At 35.0% G+C, this 14,411-nt stretch overlaps 1 protein-coding gene across 1 annotated transcript in view; it reads right to left on the bottom strand.

Annotated features, from left to right (window-relative positions):
* Positions 1-1,450: 1,450 nt before the first annotated feature.
* LOC150079595 (serine/threonine-protein kinase Nek10-like) overlaps positions 1,451-14,411 on the bottom strand; it is a 165,562-nt gene continuing 152,601 nt past the window's right edge. Inside the window, exons 22-24 of the mRNA XM_090382698.1 lie at positions 11,312-11,418; positions 3,147-3,354; positions 1,451-1,957 (exon numbers count right to left, since the gene is read on the bottom strand). Coding sequence (XP_090238824.1) covers positions 1,854-1,957; positions 3,147-3,354; positions 11,312-11,418 — 419 coding nt within the window. The 3' untranslated portion in view covers positions 1,451-1,853. The remainder of the gene's footprint in view (positions 1,958-3,146; positions 3,355-11,311; positions 11,419-14,411) is intronic.

The following is a 14,411-nucleotide window of genomic DNA, read 5'->3' as shown; positions in this document are numbered from 1 at the left end:
GGACAAGTGTGTTAGTTGTCTGACAGCACCAGGGGTTCCCCCCATTATGGACAGCAGTGCAGCAAGCATGGATGGAAATACTTGTGGAATGCTTTTGTGAACTAGTCGACTCAATGCCTCGCCATGCGACAACCCTTATCCAGACAAAAGGTGGGCCTACCCATTACTAGGTAGGTATCCCATGATTTCTGTCTGCTCAGTGTAAAGAAATCTCACATGAGACCAACTAACTTAGCCATGTTGTGAGAAAGATCCATAAAAATTCTTCACATGGACAGGATTGGAATTCGGGTCTTTTCCATGCAGTGTAGGGAGGATGGTGATTATACCAACTGTGCTACCCATAAGGGCCAGACTTTTGGGAGAGAGAAACAGATAGTTAATCATAACAACTCAGTATAAGGCAGATGTATGTTCAGCATGCCAAATTTAAATCAGTCGCGAGTATTCAAAAAAATTTTTGTTGTTTCAACAGCATGGATACAGGAGTCTTAAAAGAAAAATTGCTCAACAAACTAATTGTCTTTCTAATGTATTTAATTTGAAGAAATCTGTCTAGAAGAAAGCCTAGAAAATCTACAAGATGGGTTAGCCTTCAACTGCACATTCTAAGAATGTCAAAGACTGACTCATCTCATAGATTTTCTAAGTCTTTCTTGAAAACTTAGGTTTTTCTCTGTCTTGAAAACTCTTGCATATTTATAAATGAAATAATTTCATGAAATATGTTTAATGTATCTCTGTTTTATACACACTTTGGTTTGGTGACTAAATAAGCTTATAGTACAGTATACAAAAGTTAAAAGTAAAAAGTTTTTTTTTTACAGATAATACATCAAAAGAAATTTTACAGAGTAACTTGAAGTCCATAAATAATTTGAGTTCCAGAAGCTTAAGATTGAAATACTCTCAAAGTTCAGCGCAAACATCTATGATGAAAAAACATCGGATATAAAATAAAACATAAAATGCAAAAAAATAAATGTATAGAGAATCACAATAAAAACACTCCTCAGGTTTGCTTTATTGAAGGAAAGATTTGTAAATAACTTTGAAATGTCAGTGCACTGAATAAAGCTTTTTTTTTTTTTTTTGTTAGCAAAATGTCTATGTAATCCTTATAAACAGCATAAGTTATGCTGATTTAGAAACAAGCTGAAATACAACATTATTTTGATGTATGATATTACTTATTCTTTATTTTTTGGCATTTTTTCAATTTGTATAGCTTTATTTTGTGTGCAGTTATGATGATAATGAAATAGAGGATAAAACAGATTAAACAAAATATTATTTTTATATATATTTTTTTCACTATTATTATTAATTTTCTGGGTGTTGGATTATAAAACTTAGTGAGGCTTTACATCCATTTAATTTATTACATTGTATTTGTTATTGCATTGATTAATAATTTATACCTCACATTTTCATTTATTCTCCTAGCCCCCTTTAATAGCTGTGGCAGACTGTCTACCAAGTAATTATGCATTTCCACATTCCTTTTCTAACTCATTTCATCTATTCTTACTCATTCTGTCTCATTCCTACTTTCCTTTCCTGTGATTGCTATATACTTCTTTCTTTCCAGTACATATACTGATTTATCTTGTAGCATACACCATTAGTGGGAGAAAATATTTTAGCACTTAAAAAATAAATAAACAAAACAAATAAATAATTCTGGCAGTGAATTTAAATTTCTTGGAGGTTCTTCGTATCTTTCATATACCCCATAAGGGAGAAAGTTCTTATTTTATATCATTAGGGCAGGCTTAGCAATAATAACAGTTAACATCATCAATCAGCAAGCAATATTATATAGAGTACTCTGTTCTAATATAATATTATAATCAATGAGTTGTTTTGTAGTATCCAGTTTGAATTAGCACACTTTCAATAATGGCATATAATTTTCCATATGTCAGTACCTTTTCTGAGGCTGTGAAGTTGTCACCTGAAAACAGTAAAATTTGTTAATATGAAATAGGCAAATAATATTTAAATAAAACATTTCTGAGTTATAAAAAAGAAATACCTTTGTCCTATTGTATCTAAATATGTCATGTCTATTGTTATTTATTAATTAGAAACCTATAATTCTCAAAAGCTTGAACTTAACAAATTACATGAACCAAGTATATTAAATTTCAATCCTGGAATATAAAGAAAAGTGCAGGGGGCTAAGATAGCAACAGGCTATTCTTTAGCTAAAAATAAGTAATCAAAAATGATTAGGGCAAAGTTAAAATAGAAGAGAAGGATATTTTAGAATTATGGAGTAAATACTTTGATGATCTCTTAAATGAAACAGCTGAAGACTTCAGTGAAAAAGAGGAAAAGCTTGAAATGCAGGAATTTTGGATACTATCTCTATTACTAAGGTAGAAAATGTCATTAAAACTATCAAACACGAAAAGGGAGTAAATGTAAAAATGAAATTAGATATGAAACACTGAAAGCTGAGGCAAAATACTGTGAAAAAATGTGTGAAAATAAACACAGAAGATTCTATGCAAGTAGCTTACAGAAGGTCAATAGTAAATTTACTATTAAGTGTAACTCTTAATATAACTCTTCACAAAGAGTTATATTTTAGGTCACACAGGAATTATCAAAATCAAATAACTGCATTAAAAAAACATAGAAAAGTCATGTTAACATAAGAAGCTCTTGCATTGAGGATTTGTTGATCCTGAAATGAAAAAGCATATGACAGAAATTTTCTAGTTTAAATTTTAGTAAAATATGGTGCCAAGGATAATCTTTTAAAGGCAACAAAAAGTTTTCACGGAAATAACAAACCTGCAATAGGGATTGCAAAAAGCATTGGAAAATGGCTTAAGTTAAATTTGGAGTGGAACAGGGCCACACTATATTGTCACATCTTTTTATAATTTTCATGGATCGTTGAATAAAAGAATATAAGTTACCAACAAAATTTTGTATGGGAAAAGTAAAAATTGGATTTTTATTGGAAAATGCCAGATTGAAGGGAAATTGTAATTACTTTTATTAACATCATAATCCTATGCATTAATATTTTAATATTGATAAGGTGCATTAACAAAAATATATTAAATAAAGGCACAAATAATAATAGCTTCTCAAGTGAAATTATTTTCCAGTACTGGAAATATACTTACTAGTTATTTCTTTCAGTGCCATTCTGTTCAGCAGCAGAGGAATGAAATCCCTTGTTTTAGATTTAACATTCACAGTATCAGAGGATTGTTGCATTAGTTTAGTGAGTTCAGACTTCAGATACAAAGCACTATTGTTTTGAAAATATAAAGACTGGGAAAAAAGAGAAATCAATTTTTGACGATTAGCAATTCCAGGAGATGGTGGAAGCTGAAAAATAATAACAAAATATGAACATTAAAAGTAACTAAAAAACTGAAAGGATTATATGGTCACATTCAAATCAGTAATGTACTTCTACAATCAGAAGCACATTATGCAAAATGCTACTGCTGTTTATTATATTAAATGCCATTTGTTTAAACAAGCACTTAGACTAAGATTGAGTATCCAACCAGTCAATATTATATCCCATCAGAACATAATATGCCATTACACAAACTCCTCTGTCCATTTTTTCATCCATATTTCAAGGGGTTAGTGTTAGACGTTAATTACAAAATTGCATTTTTGTTTTGAGATAACTTTAGTTTAACTTTATACAAATAGCAATGCATATCATGCCATAGAAATGTATTTCTCTAGTAATTTACAAGTTAGCTTGAACTATAAGCACATTTCTGGTAAACCAAGAAAATGTCAAATGACTTTGTCTTGATTAATTACAAAAACACTTACTACAAAATGATTTTGTAGTTAACATTGTCTGACACTAAACCCTCATTTTGCAATGCATCATAGAGGTATTAGTAATAAAATGGAAGGATGATGCATGCAAGGAAGAAAGGCTTATACAGCAGCTGCTCTCGATAAAATAAATAAATTAATTTAAAAAAGTAAGAAAATAAAATACCTCATTTTATCTACTTCTCCAAATATTTATCTAATCCCTCTTGACATATACATATGAGGGGGTTTCAAAAATATCGTATATGACATAGATAAAACATCAGTAGGAAGATGCCGTTTTTAATATAAGTTGTCTATATATTCAATAACTAATATGTGAAATTTCATTCCCATAGGTGATTGTACACCAGAGGTGGAGCCCGGAATCTGAGGAAAAACGCTATGGTTGACAAAGTGGAGTATCAAGTAGTGATCAAGTTCCTGCATTTGCAGGGCAAGAAAGCTCAGGAAATTGATGAAGAAATGAAAGCTGTGTATGGGCAGAATTGTCCATCCTAAGACACTGTAAAAAAGTGGAAACGAGAGTTCCAATGTGATCATACAAGTGTCCTTGATGAGCCAAGAGAAAGAAGGCCATCAACATCCACAGACAGTGAGACGGTTGCAAAGGTTGAGCAGCTGGTGCTGGGTGACAGACATGTGACAATTCATTTCATTGCAAATGCAGTGGGAATTAGTTATGGGTCTGCCCACAGCATTTTACATGACCATCTGCACATGTCTAAGGTCTCCACATAATGGGTTCTAAGATTGCTGACACCTTTGCAGAAGCAATGTCGAATGCAATGTTCTCGCCAACTGTTGGATTTGTGTAATGCAGATATTGAGAACTTTTTTTGATCGGTTGGTGACATGATGAATTCTGGGTGTACCAGTATGAGCCAGAGACTAAAGGCATGTCAAAGCAGTGGCTTTGATTCATCTCAGGAAGTCATCAATGTAGTGGAATTGTGGTTTCAGGCAAAAAGTGCAGCCTTCTATGATCAAGGCATTAAAAAACTGATCCACAGATGGGAAAAATGTGTTACTATACATGGAGAGTACACAGAAAAGGATTAAAGTTCCTATGAAGTTTCACCTTTCTAGGGCTATTATTTCTAGGTAAGGGTACAAACTTTTTGATACCCCCTCGTATGCTCTATGCCTCTACAAGTCTAGGTGGTAACTCGCTCCAAAGGTTGAGTGCCTTTTAACTAAAGGCAAATTTCCTTACAACCAGTCAACAATTATCTTTCTTACTTTGAATCAATGATTGTTTTGCTTTTGTCATCCTAAAAATACACTTTCAGTTAAGTTTTTATGGACCTTAATATCTTTCAGATCCTCATGCAAATGCCTGGTTTCAAAATTTTTCCTCCAACAGAACTACCTGTATGAGTTATACAGGTCTCTGCCTGTATGAGTATCTTGTTACATCCACAAATAGCTCTGTTGCACTCCTATGCATTCTTTCAAGCAGGTTGAGAACTTTCTTGGCTTTCAGACCTGTATACAATTTTCAAAATGTTGACCACCGTTTTGTATAGTAAAGTGTTTTGGGTCTAACAGCACCAGGGGTCGCCCCCCATCTCCACGTCACTTCACTGTTTTGTATAGTGCGATAATAACCTCTTTATCTGTACTGGAAAAATTCCTGTATATCATAACTAATACCACACATGCCGTCCTTGCATGTTAACAGTACTCCTCAACTAATATCATCAGCAAATATGGACATGAACCATGTGATTCCATCATCAAGAAAATTAAAAACAACAAGGACTATAGCCCAGAACCATGAGGGGGACCCACTCATAATACTGGTCCATTCAGAGCAATGCCCATTCTTAATGACTCCCTTGCTAATCTATGAGACAGTATGAGCACACAACAATGGTTTTCTGCGTGTCTTGCAACCTTTGTTAAAATTGTACAGCTCTTCCAGATACATCTCCAGTCTCCTGGAACTGTCTTCACAGAGAATTCAAATATGGGTGGACATTTAATACTCTACCACCTCCATCCATTATTGCTCACTGCAATCCTGCTGACCACTCTTCACAATAATGAATCATCACTAAAAATGCTGCTTCTGTGCTATCAGTCCATAATATGTTACCTGGCAGATGTCCTTGATATCCATGCACAATCGAACCAAGTGACACACATTTAGGCTGTTCTATTTATTACCACCACCCATATTTGTATATCAGAACAATCTTCACATATTGTTATTTGTTATTTGGTTTTTTTTTTTTTTTAGGAGCATTAGCAACTAGGGCCATATTGCTCCGGGGATATGTGGTGGTCATTCCCTGACCTTTCTGCATCCTCTGTATTTGGTAGTCACGGGCTCGAAGCCCGGTATAATCAAGAAGCGTGTGCTACGCACTGCTGCTCCTGCCCACCTGGCTACAGAGGTGCCAATTTTCACATATATTAATTTATATGTGTGAACCAGTTATCTGATCTCTGTGCACAAATTCAATTTGCAAAGAGTAAGTCTGCAAATTCAACGGTATCAATACCTGTTCATTTGACAAGGTTTTTGAAGATATGAAAAAATAATCTCTCTCTTTCTTTCTTTATCTATCTATCTCTCTCCTATATTTTTTTTTTTTTTTTTTTTTTTGCAATCCAGTAATATGCAATGACATCATTTTGACTAGTACAAATGAAATGTAACAGAACATCATAACATTCTGGCCCATCTCTCATTTTGAACTTGTATTAGAGTAAATTTATATAAATAAATAAATATAAATAGGTAAATAATTATTTATTTTATGGGATTTTGTCAATGATATACAGGAATTTTGCTAGCAGGGATAAGGAAGTGATTATACAATTGTACAAGGTAATAGTTAGGCCACATCTTGAGTACTACATACAAGTCTGGAAGTTTCATTTTAGGAAGGATGTAGATCTGATGCAGAGAATGAGACTGGTGAGGGAACAAAAGGGTGCGTTTACCAGGAAAGGCTTCAGCTTTGCAAACTGCAGTGCCTGGAGATTAGGCACCTGCGAGGTGATCTGATTGAGGTGTATAAGGCTTTGAATGGATTGAGCAAGCTCAATGCTGATGACATCCTTCCTCTTGTTCAGACTACACACATAAGGAGATATAAATTCAATTTTTTTTTTTGGTTGATGCTTTATAAGCTTGCTTTCTTGCATCATTTGCTACTACTAATACCAAATCAGTAAAGGAACAGTAATAAATAAACATGCACTTTAGCAATGACTATTATCCATGAGTTAACCTAAAATTGTTAATTTTAATTGAATAACATCACTAAAAGACGTAAATTCATTATTTATTAAAATTCTAAGTGCACTGCAGTGAGAGCTATTTGAGGTCTAACAGGACTCTCATCATGTTCAACACAAAGTTGTAAATTTGCAATTAGCAACTTTGTATCAAATGGTAAACAATGTATTGAGTTCAAATAAGAAGCCAAGCAGCGAGTGGAATAAAAATCTCCAGCTGAATGCAAAAGTTAGGTATGTAAATAACCCCTAGTACTGGGATGTGTTGTTTCAATGCAGTAAATCAATAAAGGAGCACTGTTTTTATTTCACTGCAGGCATTGAAATAATTAGATAAAAATGTGCTTTTTTTTTTTTTTTTTTTTTACATTTCAATGGCTCCAACCTTTTGGCAGATATTATTAAATTAAAAACACTGATTCACGGATAATGATGTTTCTAAAGTAAGCATAAGTCCAAACTTATTGCTGTCACTGGAGAGAACAGAGTACCCCAAGAGAGCAAGACAGAAAACAATAAAAAAGTGCCTTTTGTTATCTAATTATCAGATTAGGGTGTCACAACAAACGTACCACCATAGCGTACTGGCATAATATAATATAGGAAGCAGGGAAGGGAACTCCACTCTGGCATTATCACATTCTAAAAGGCCACTTGTCTGAAGAGAGTGCAGTCATCTGCTTTACGGTCTAATTTACACAATAATTCCTTTTATCAGTTTTAATTAAAACTGATTAATTATACTTTAAATCATCTTACTGAAAACATCGTGTTATAAATTTTTTATGACTGATTTTCACCATCGTTCACTGTCATAACAGAACTCTCTCATTTTGATAGACCCATGCAACACTATCTTGCTCATAAGTACCCAACAGAGGAGGTTGTAATTTCCATGGTTTCAGATGCAATGTGCAAAATTTCATGTACCCAGATTATCTGTTCTAAGGTTTTAAGAATCTCATTAATAAAAAAAAATAATAATAAATTATTCAGTATTTGTTTAATAGACCAAAACTTTGCTACATGCTAATATATCTTAATAGTTAAACAATTTATGGCTTTACTGAAGAGAAGTCAAATATCAGTTAATGACAGTATTTAATATACTGCAGGGTAGCTGAAAAAAGGATGCCAAAGGCTTTGAAAATTAATATTTATTTACACAGTTTTCAAAACATAATTAAAAAAATACATTTTTTTGTGAATTATTGCAACTAAATAGAACTCATTTTGCAGTCCTGCACACATCAAGACAACAGAGACAAATCAAGACAGTAGATTTTAATTAATTCTATAAATAATCCTAAGATTCTCTAAAGATTAGCATTAGCATTAGTAGAGGCATTTGATGCAAGAAAGCAAGCTTATGCAGCATCAGCCAAAAAAAAAAAAAAAAAACCACTTCCATTTCACCCCTCTGTTCGTTCAAAATACCTGTCCAGCTGAGCCTTAAACTTATTTAGGCTATCAACCTCCACCACAAGGGATGGAAGTCTGTTCCACCAACCAACCACCCGCTGGCTAAAGGCAAATTTCCGCACGTCTATCCTACATCTGTCTTTCCTCAATTTGAATTTATGCCCTCTCAGGTGATTTTTCTGAGCTAGAGGAAGAATCCCATCAGCATTGAGCATGCTTAAACCATTCAAGGCTTTATACACCTCTATCAGATCACCTCGCTGGTGCCTAGTCTCCAGACACTGTAATTTGCAAAACATAAGCCATTCTTCGTACGAGCACCCCTTTGTTCCATTCACTAATCTTGTTGCCCTTCTCTGTACTCGTTCCAGCAGCTCTACATCCTTCTTGAAATGAGGCCTCCAGACCTGTATACGGTACTCTAGGTGTGGCCTGACCATTGCCTTATACAATGGAATAATCACCTCCTTATCCCTGCTGGAAAAATTCCTGTATATCATTGACAATACACCATGAGCTACTCTTGCAGCCCGTCTGCACTGCTCAGAGAACTTCATATCTGCCTGCACAACCACCCCCAAGTCCCTTTCATTCTCTACCACTGTCAGTGTAGTACCACAGAGTTGATACGTTGCTCTGGGGTTGCTGTTTCCCATGTGTAGTACTTTACATTTGTCAATGTTAAACTTCATTTGCCACCTCTCAGCCCATCTGCTCAACCTTTCCAGATCCTGTTGCAGCAGCATAGTGTCAGTAGTGTCCTTGACAACCCTGCCAACCTTTGTATCGTCTGCAAACTTGGACATTAAGCTTGATATACCATCATCAATATCATTTATAAATACAGAAAACAATAATGGACCCAGCCCTGAGGGACTCCACTAATAACATTAGTCCACGATGAGCAGTGTCCATTGATTACCACTCTCTGTCTTCTCCCCCTCAACCACCCCTTTATCCATAGCAGCAATTTGCCTCCAATGTCACACTGCTCCAATTTGTGTAGCAGTTTTCCATGTGCAACAGTATCAAAAGCCTTTCTAAGATCCAAGTATATAATATCAAAGTTATTCCCTGCATCCAGTTCTTTTGTGACTGCATCATAGTATCCAATCAAGTTGGTCAGGCAAGACTTCCCCTTAACAAAACCATGCTGTGTCTGAGCTATAACTGAAGTCTTGTCTAAATGATCCTGCAGTGCTTCTTTAACCAGTGCCTCCATTAATTTTCCTGGAACAGAAGTTAAGCTCACAGGTCTATAATTACTTGTGTCAGTCTTTGATCCTCCTTTGTGAATTGGGGTCACATTTGCACAGAAAGATCTACAGAAAGAGATCAGAATGTGTTCTCTGAACAAATAGAGTTTAGTCATTTATTGTTCTACAATCTTGCATTACTCATATCTTTCAGTGATCATATAATTAGACCAAACTCTAGCAAACTTACCAACTAGGAAAATGAATGTCAAGAGCAACAGAAATAACTCAAACACCATCATATTTGCAAGGCTGTGAAAGGAGCTCAAACTGAGTTGCACATATTTCCAAAACCTTAAAATGGCTATGCTTTAATGCAGCAAAGTGTAAGGTATTGCACCAGGGGAACAGTAATCCCAAAAAACTTATACACTTGGTGGAGTTGAACTAAAGCTGGTAGTGGAGGAAAGAGACTTGGGTGTTATGATATGGTCAGATATGAAGTTCTCTGAGCATTGTAGACTGGTTGAAAGGAAGGCCCATAGTGTCCTATCAATGATTTATTGAACAATTACTAGTAGAGATAAGAACGTCATAATCCCATTATATAAGGCTATTGTTCGACCACACTTGGAATACTGTGTTCAAGTATGGAGACCACACCTAAAGAAAGACACTTTGCTTCTTGAAAGGATCCAAAGACAGGTAACTTGCCTGATGAGATCAGCAAAAGGGCATCCATATGAGGAAAGGCCGCCGTAGTCTAGTGGTCAGGCGCGCGGGTGCATAAGTACACATGCCTTGAGTGACTGGGGTTCAAGCCCATGACTATTAAATACGGTGCTGTTTCTTGTGAACTCCTCTGACCGTTTGGTCGTCCCGGAGTATAAACAGAAAATTTATTATTATTATTATTATTATTATTATTATTATGTGGGTTGCAGAGCTTGGAAACTAGGCACCTTAGAGGAGACTTGATTGATTGAGGTGTTTAAGGCTGTGAGAGGCATAAGCAAAATGAATGAGAATGAAATTTTCATGGTTATAAATGATTCTAGAATAAGGAGCCATAATTTCAAGTTACAGGGGAGAGATGTTTAAGACTGGATTGCAGGAAGTTTTATTTTAGTCGGCTAGTTGTAAATTACTGGAATAATTTACTTACATGGGTAGTAGAGGCTGACAGTTCGGGGAAATTGAAAGGTCAGCTGGATAATTATCTACATGAGGAGGAAAATGCATAGGTTGTCCTTTTCTCTTATTAATTATTATTATTATTTTGTAATTTTCTTCTTCTTATTATTATTATTTTATTTTTCTTCTTATTTTTTTTGTTATTTTATTTATTTTTTATTATTATGTTTTTTATTTATTTATTTTTTACTATTATTATGTTATTTATTTATTTATTTATTTTATTTTTTTGGCTGGTGCAGCATAAACCATAGGCTTCCTTGTACCATGTGGCCATTGCTGATACTAATGTTTGTGATAAAGTTTTGAAAACAATTTTGGAAATAAGTATTGGCAATATTTTATGTTAGTGGTATGTGTCATTAATTTTCAAACTTTGGCATTCTTTCCCACAAGATGGATATCACCTAACCTACCTGTGTAATAAATATTATCTTCATATTCTGCTGTAGTAGAGATAACATGGGATCCTTTATCTCTCGTAAGCTATCTGGAGGAACTGTTAAACTACCTGGACTACTACCTTGAAAATACAATAATATTTATAAATTAAAACCTATTTTACTTGAACAAAATAAGTGGTTTTTTAAGGTCAAGTTTCACAAAACTGTTTTAGTTCTCGCAATAGAAATCAATGTAACCATTTTTATATTACATCCACCCATTCCATACATAGTGTCTTTAATCGTGACAATATTTTACTTTCTTGAGGAAGACAAAATGCAATAATTATTTGCATTCTCAGGATTTATATTCTTTGAAAAATCTCTGCAAGAAATATTTGGTAAGTCATATTCAAGATTGACCACTTTCTCTCAAGGAGCACATACAGTAATACCCCGACTTACGCTACCCCGACTTACGCGAACTCGGAGTTACGCGGTTCTTGATTTTTTCGTTTGGCAACACTGCCGCCCACTATCTTCAAGGTCGTTTCTCATATGTTATCAATATACGGTGCGACGGCAGAGAGTGAGAGCGCAAGATGAACAAAATTCAACTTTGCTGCGCATGAGCTGCACACATATACAAGAATTTGTATTCCAACTGTCATATTTATGTGTGCGTTCGAATTCGTGCTCAAATTTTGTCGGAAATTACATCGTTTTCACGAGAGGAATGGATCGCGTCAGTCGAGTCGTATCAGTCAGTCCTCGTATAACACGTGTTTACGCTACGCGAATTCGATCATACACTATTTATAAATACGGTAACGATACGGTAATAATATAACACGAACCGAATTGGCTTATGCACGATTCGCCTTTGTGTTTACAAGAAATGGCAATCGAACGCAACACGACAGGAATGAAGAGAAGATTCTGAAAATGTATTTATGTTTTTTATATCAGTGAAGGGGAAACACATTTCACCATAATAATGTAAAAACCAACACAATTCCAGCTATCGGTATGCAATTAGATCGAGTTTACTACCAGTTTATAACAGATTCCACTAGCAGAAACGCAACTGGATTTTTATTGTTTTATGGTTGTAACCCCTAGAAATGTGAGGTGTTAATAGTGTATCTCTGCCTTTATGGTGTTGTTTATTCAGTTACTACATGCGCGCAGCTTTGTTTATGTGTATCAAGCGTGCCTCCTCGTTTTGTAATTGTGCTTTATTCCCTAAAAATGAGTAAAATATTTAATTAAAAGGTGTGAAAAGGAAGCATCCTGGTGAAGACACTGCAGATTCAGAGAGAAAAAGAAAAGCAATTATCGATAAACAGAAGCGGACTGAGTCAAAAATTCTTATTTTTGACCCAGGGAATATTTATAGTGGCCGCATACTATGGTTTATGGCCAAAATCACACCGGCCCACCGGGGTTTCCCCGGCAAGGCTTATGGCCAGTCCGCCTCTGTCGATAGAGAAAAAATTGTGAAACGCTTTGAGCGAAATGAAAGACCATGTGATATTGCACGTGCTACAAGCCTAAATGAGGCAACGGCGAAAAGCACATGACAATTGCAAACTTGACAGAAGGTCTCAGCTCAATTGAAAAGGGCTTAAAAATTTTAGAAAACAGACTCCAACGAAGAACGCGTTATAGCAACAAAGCAAGGAATAAAAAAATATTAGCTTGCTATGAAGAAATTCTGCGTGAAAAAAAGAAGGCGCTGTGTCGTCATACGAATTTGTTAGATTTTATGAAGCCATCGACATCGAAATAACTTTTTTACGTACGTCATTTATTTTTTTAATACATATTTTGTATTAATATGTATAAAGAACTGCAATTTCATTAATATTTTTCTTCTAAAATAGTGTTTTTGTTAGTCCTTGGTCCCAATTAAACAAAATTTATATGTATTTATATGCAAAGTTGTACCCCGACTTACGCGAATTCGACTTAAGCGATTTTCGTCGGACCCACCTATCGCGTAACTTCGGGGTATTACTGTAGTTCACAATGATTTTCTGGTCACTGATGCTGAACTAGATAGGATTTTTAGGCTAAGAGCTAGCCACTGAGGAATTATAACACTGCTTCTAAAAAATTACTATTACACAATGTTTTCAGTGGGGCATTGAACACTATCCTGTTGGAAGAAACAAGCTGATTCTGTAGAACTCACTGTGAGTTAAAAGTGCTGTATTGTCCAAAATGTCAAGATAGGCAGTGACATTGTACAGTACATGCTCTTAAGAAGAACAAACTGACCCAGGCCATACAATGACCACATTCCCACTTCTTTGCTAATGTATTGCTACAATACAGTATCTGGAATAGTAATACTAAATGTCACATTGACACCATCCATCCAACCAGGATTGTGCAAAATGGAGATTTTTGCATAGCACTCGTTGAATAGATGGTGAAGTACCTGGGACTCCTGGTTGAATGATTCAACTCCCTATTGCACACCCCTGGTTTAATGGATGAGGTACCTGGGCTTCAACACAGAAAATGGGGGGGGGGGGGGGATCCCTGTTTAAACATTTGTTAATTGTTATAACATAATTACATCAAAAGGATGAGGCCTTGAAAACCAACCATACATCAATCCTAGCACCAAAGCACCATTACACAGTCCTGCATCCAGCTGAAACAATATAAAGAATGATTCATCATTTATATTACAATTCTATGTAATTCCTCCATCCATATGTGTGACACTATTACGGCATACATATGAAGGTCGTTTGTGATTAGTTTATTGCACGCACAGCAATAAAACTAATTGCGATAAAATAAACTCCGAAGCATTGCAATAAGTTTGTCAGTATTGTTAGAGATTTTGTGAAAACAAGTTCGTTAGCGTGCTGTTCTATCCATCATATTGTGTTGTGTTTATCCACAAGTTTGTACAATTGTGTTGTTAAAAAAAAATCTAAAAAGGAATGGATAAAAGAAAATTACTAAAATAAGAGGAACTGAGAGAAATTTCTGGAATTTACAATTAAGCAGAGTTAAACTTCTCACAGACACACCACTGTCAAGTTTTTTCAGAAGTTCAACTTTATCTGTTATGGACAATGTACAGTGTTTGCGCTTTACATCACGAGAAGCA

This window comes from Mastigoproctus giganteus, chromosome 10 (assembly GCF_048544385.1).
Source record: "Mastigoproctus giganteus isolate SK-2022 chromosome 10, ASM4854438v1, whole genome shotgun sequence".
Taxonomy (NCBI): Eukaryota; Metazoa; Arthropoda; class Arachnida; order Uropygi; family Thelyphonidae; genus Mastigoproctus; species Mastigoproctus giganteus.
The sequence above is the reverse complement of the archived record's forward strand: the minus strand, read 5'-3'. Positions and strand labels throughout refer to the sequence as shown.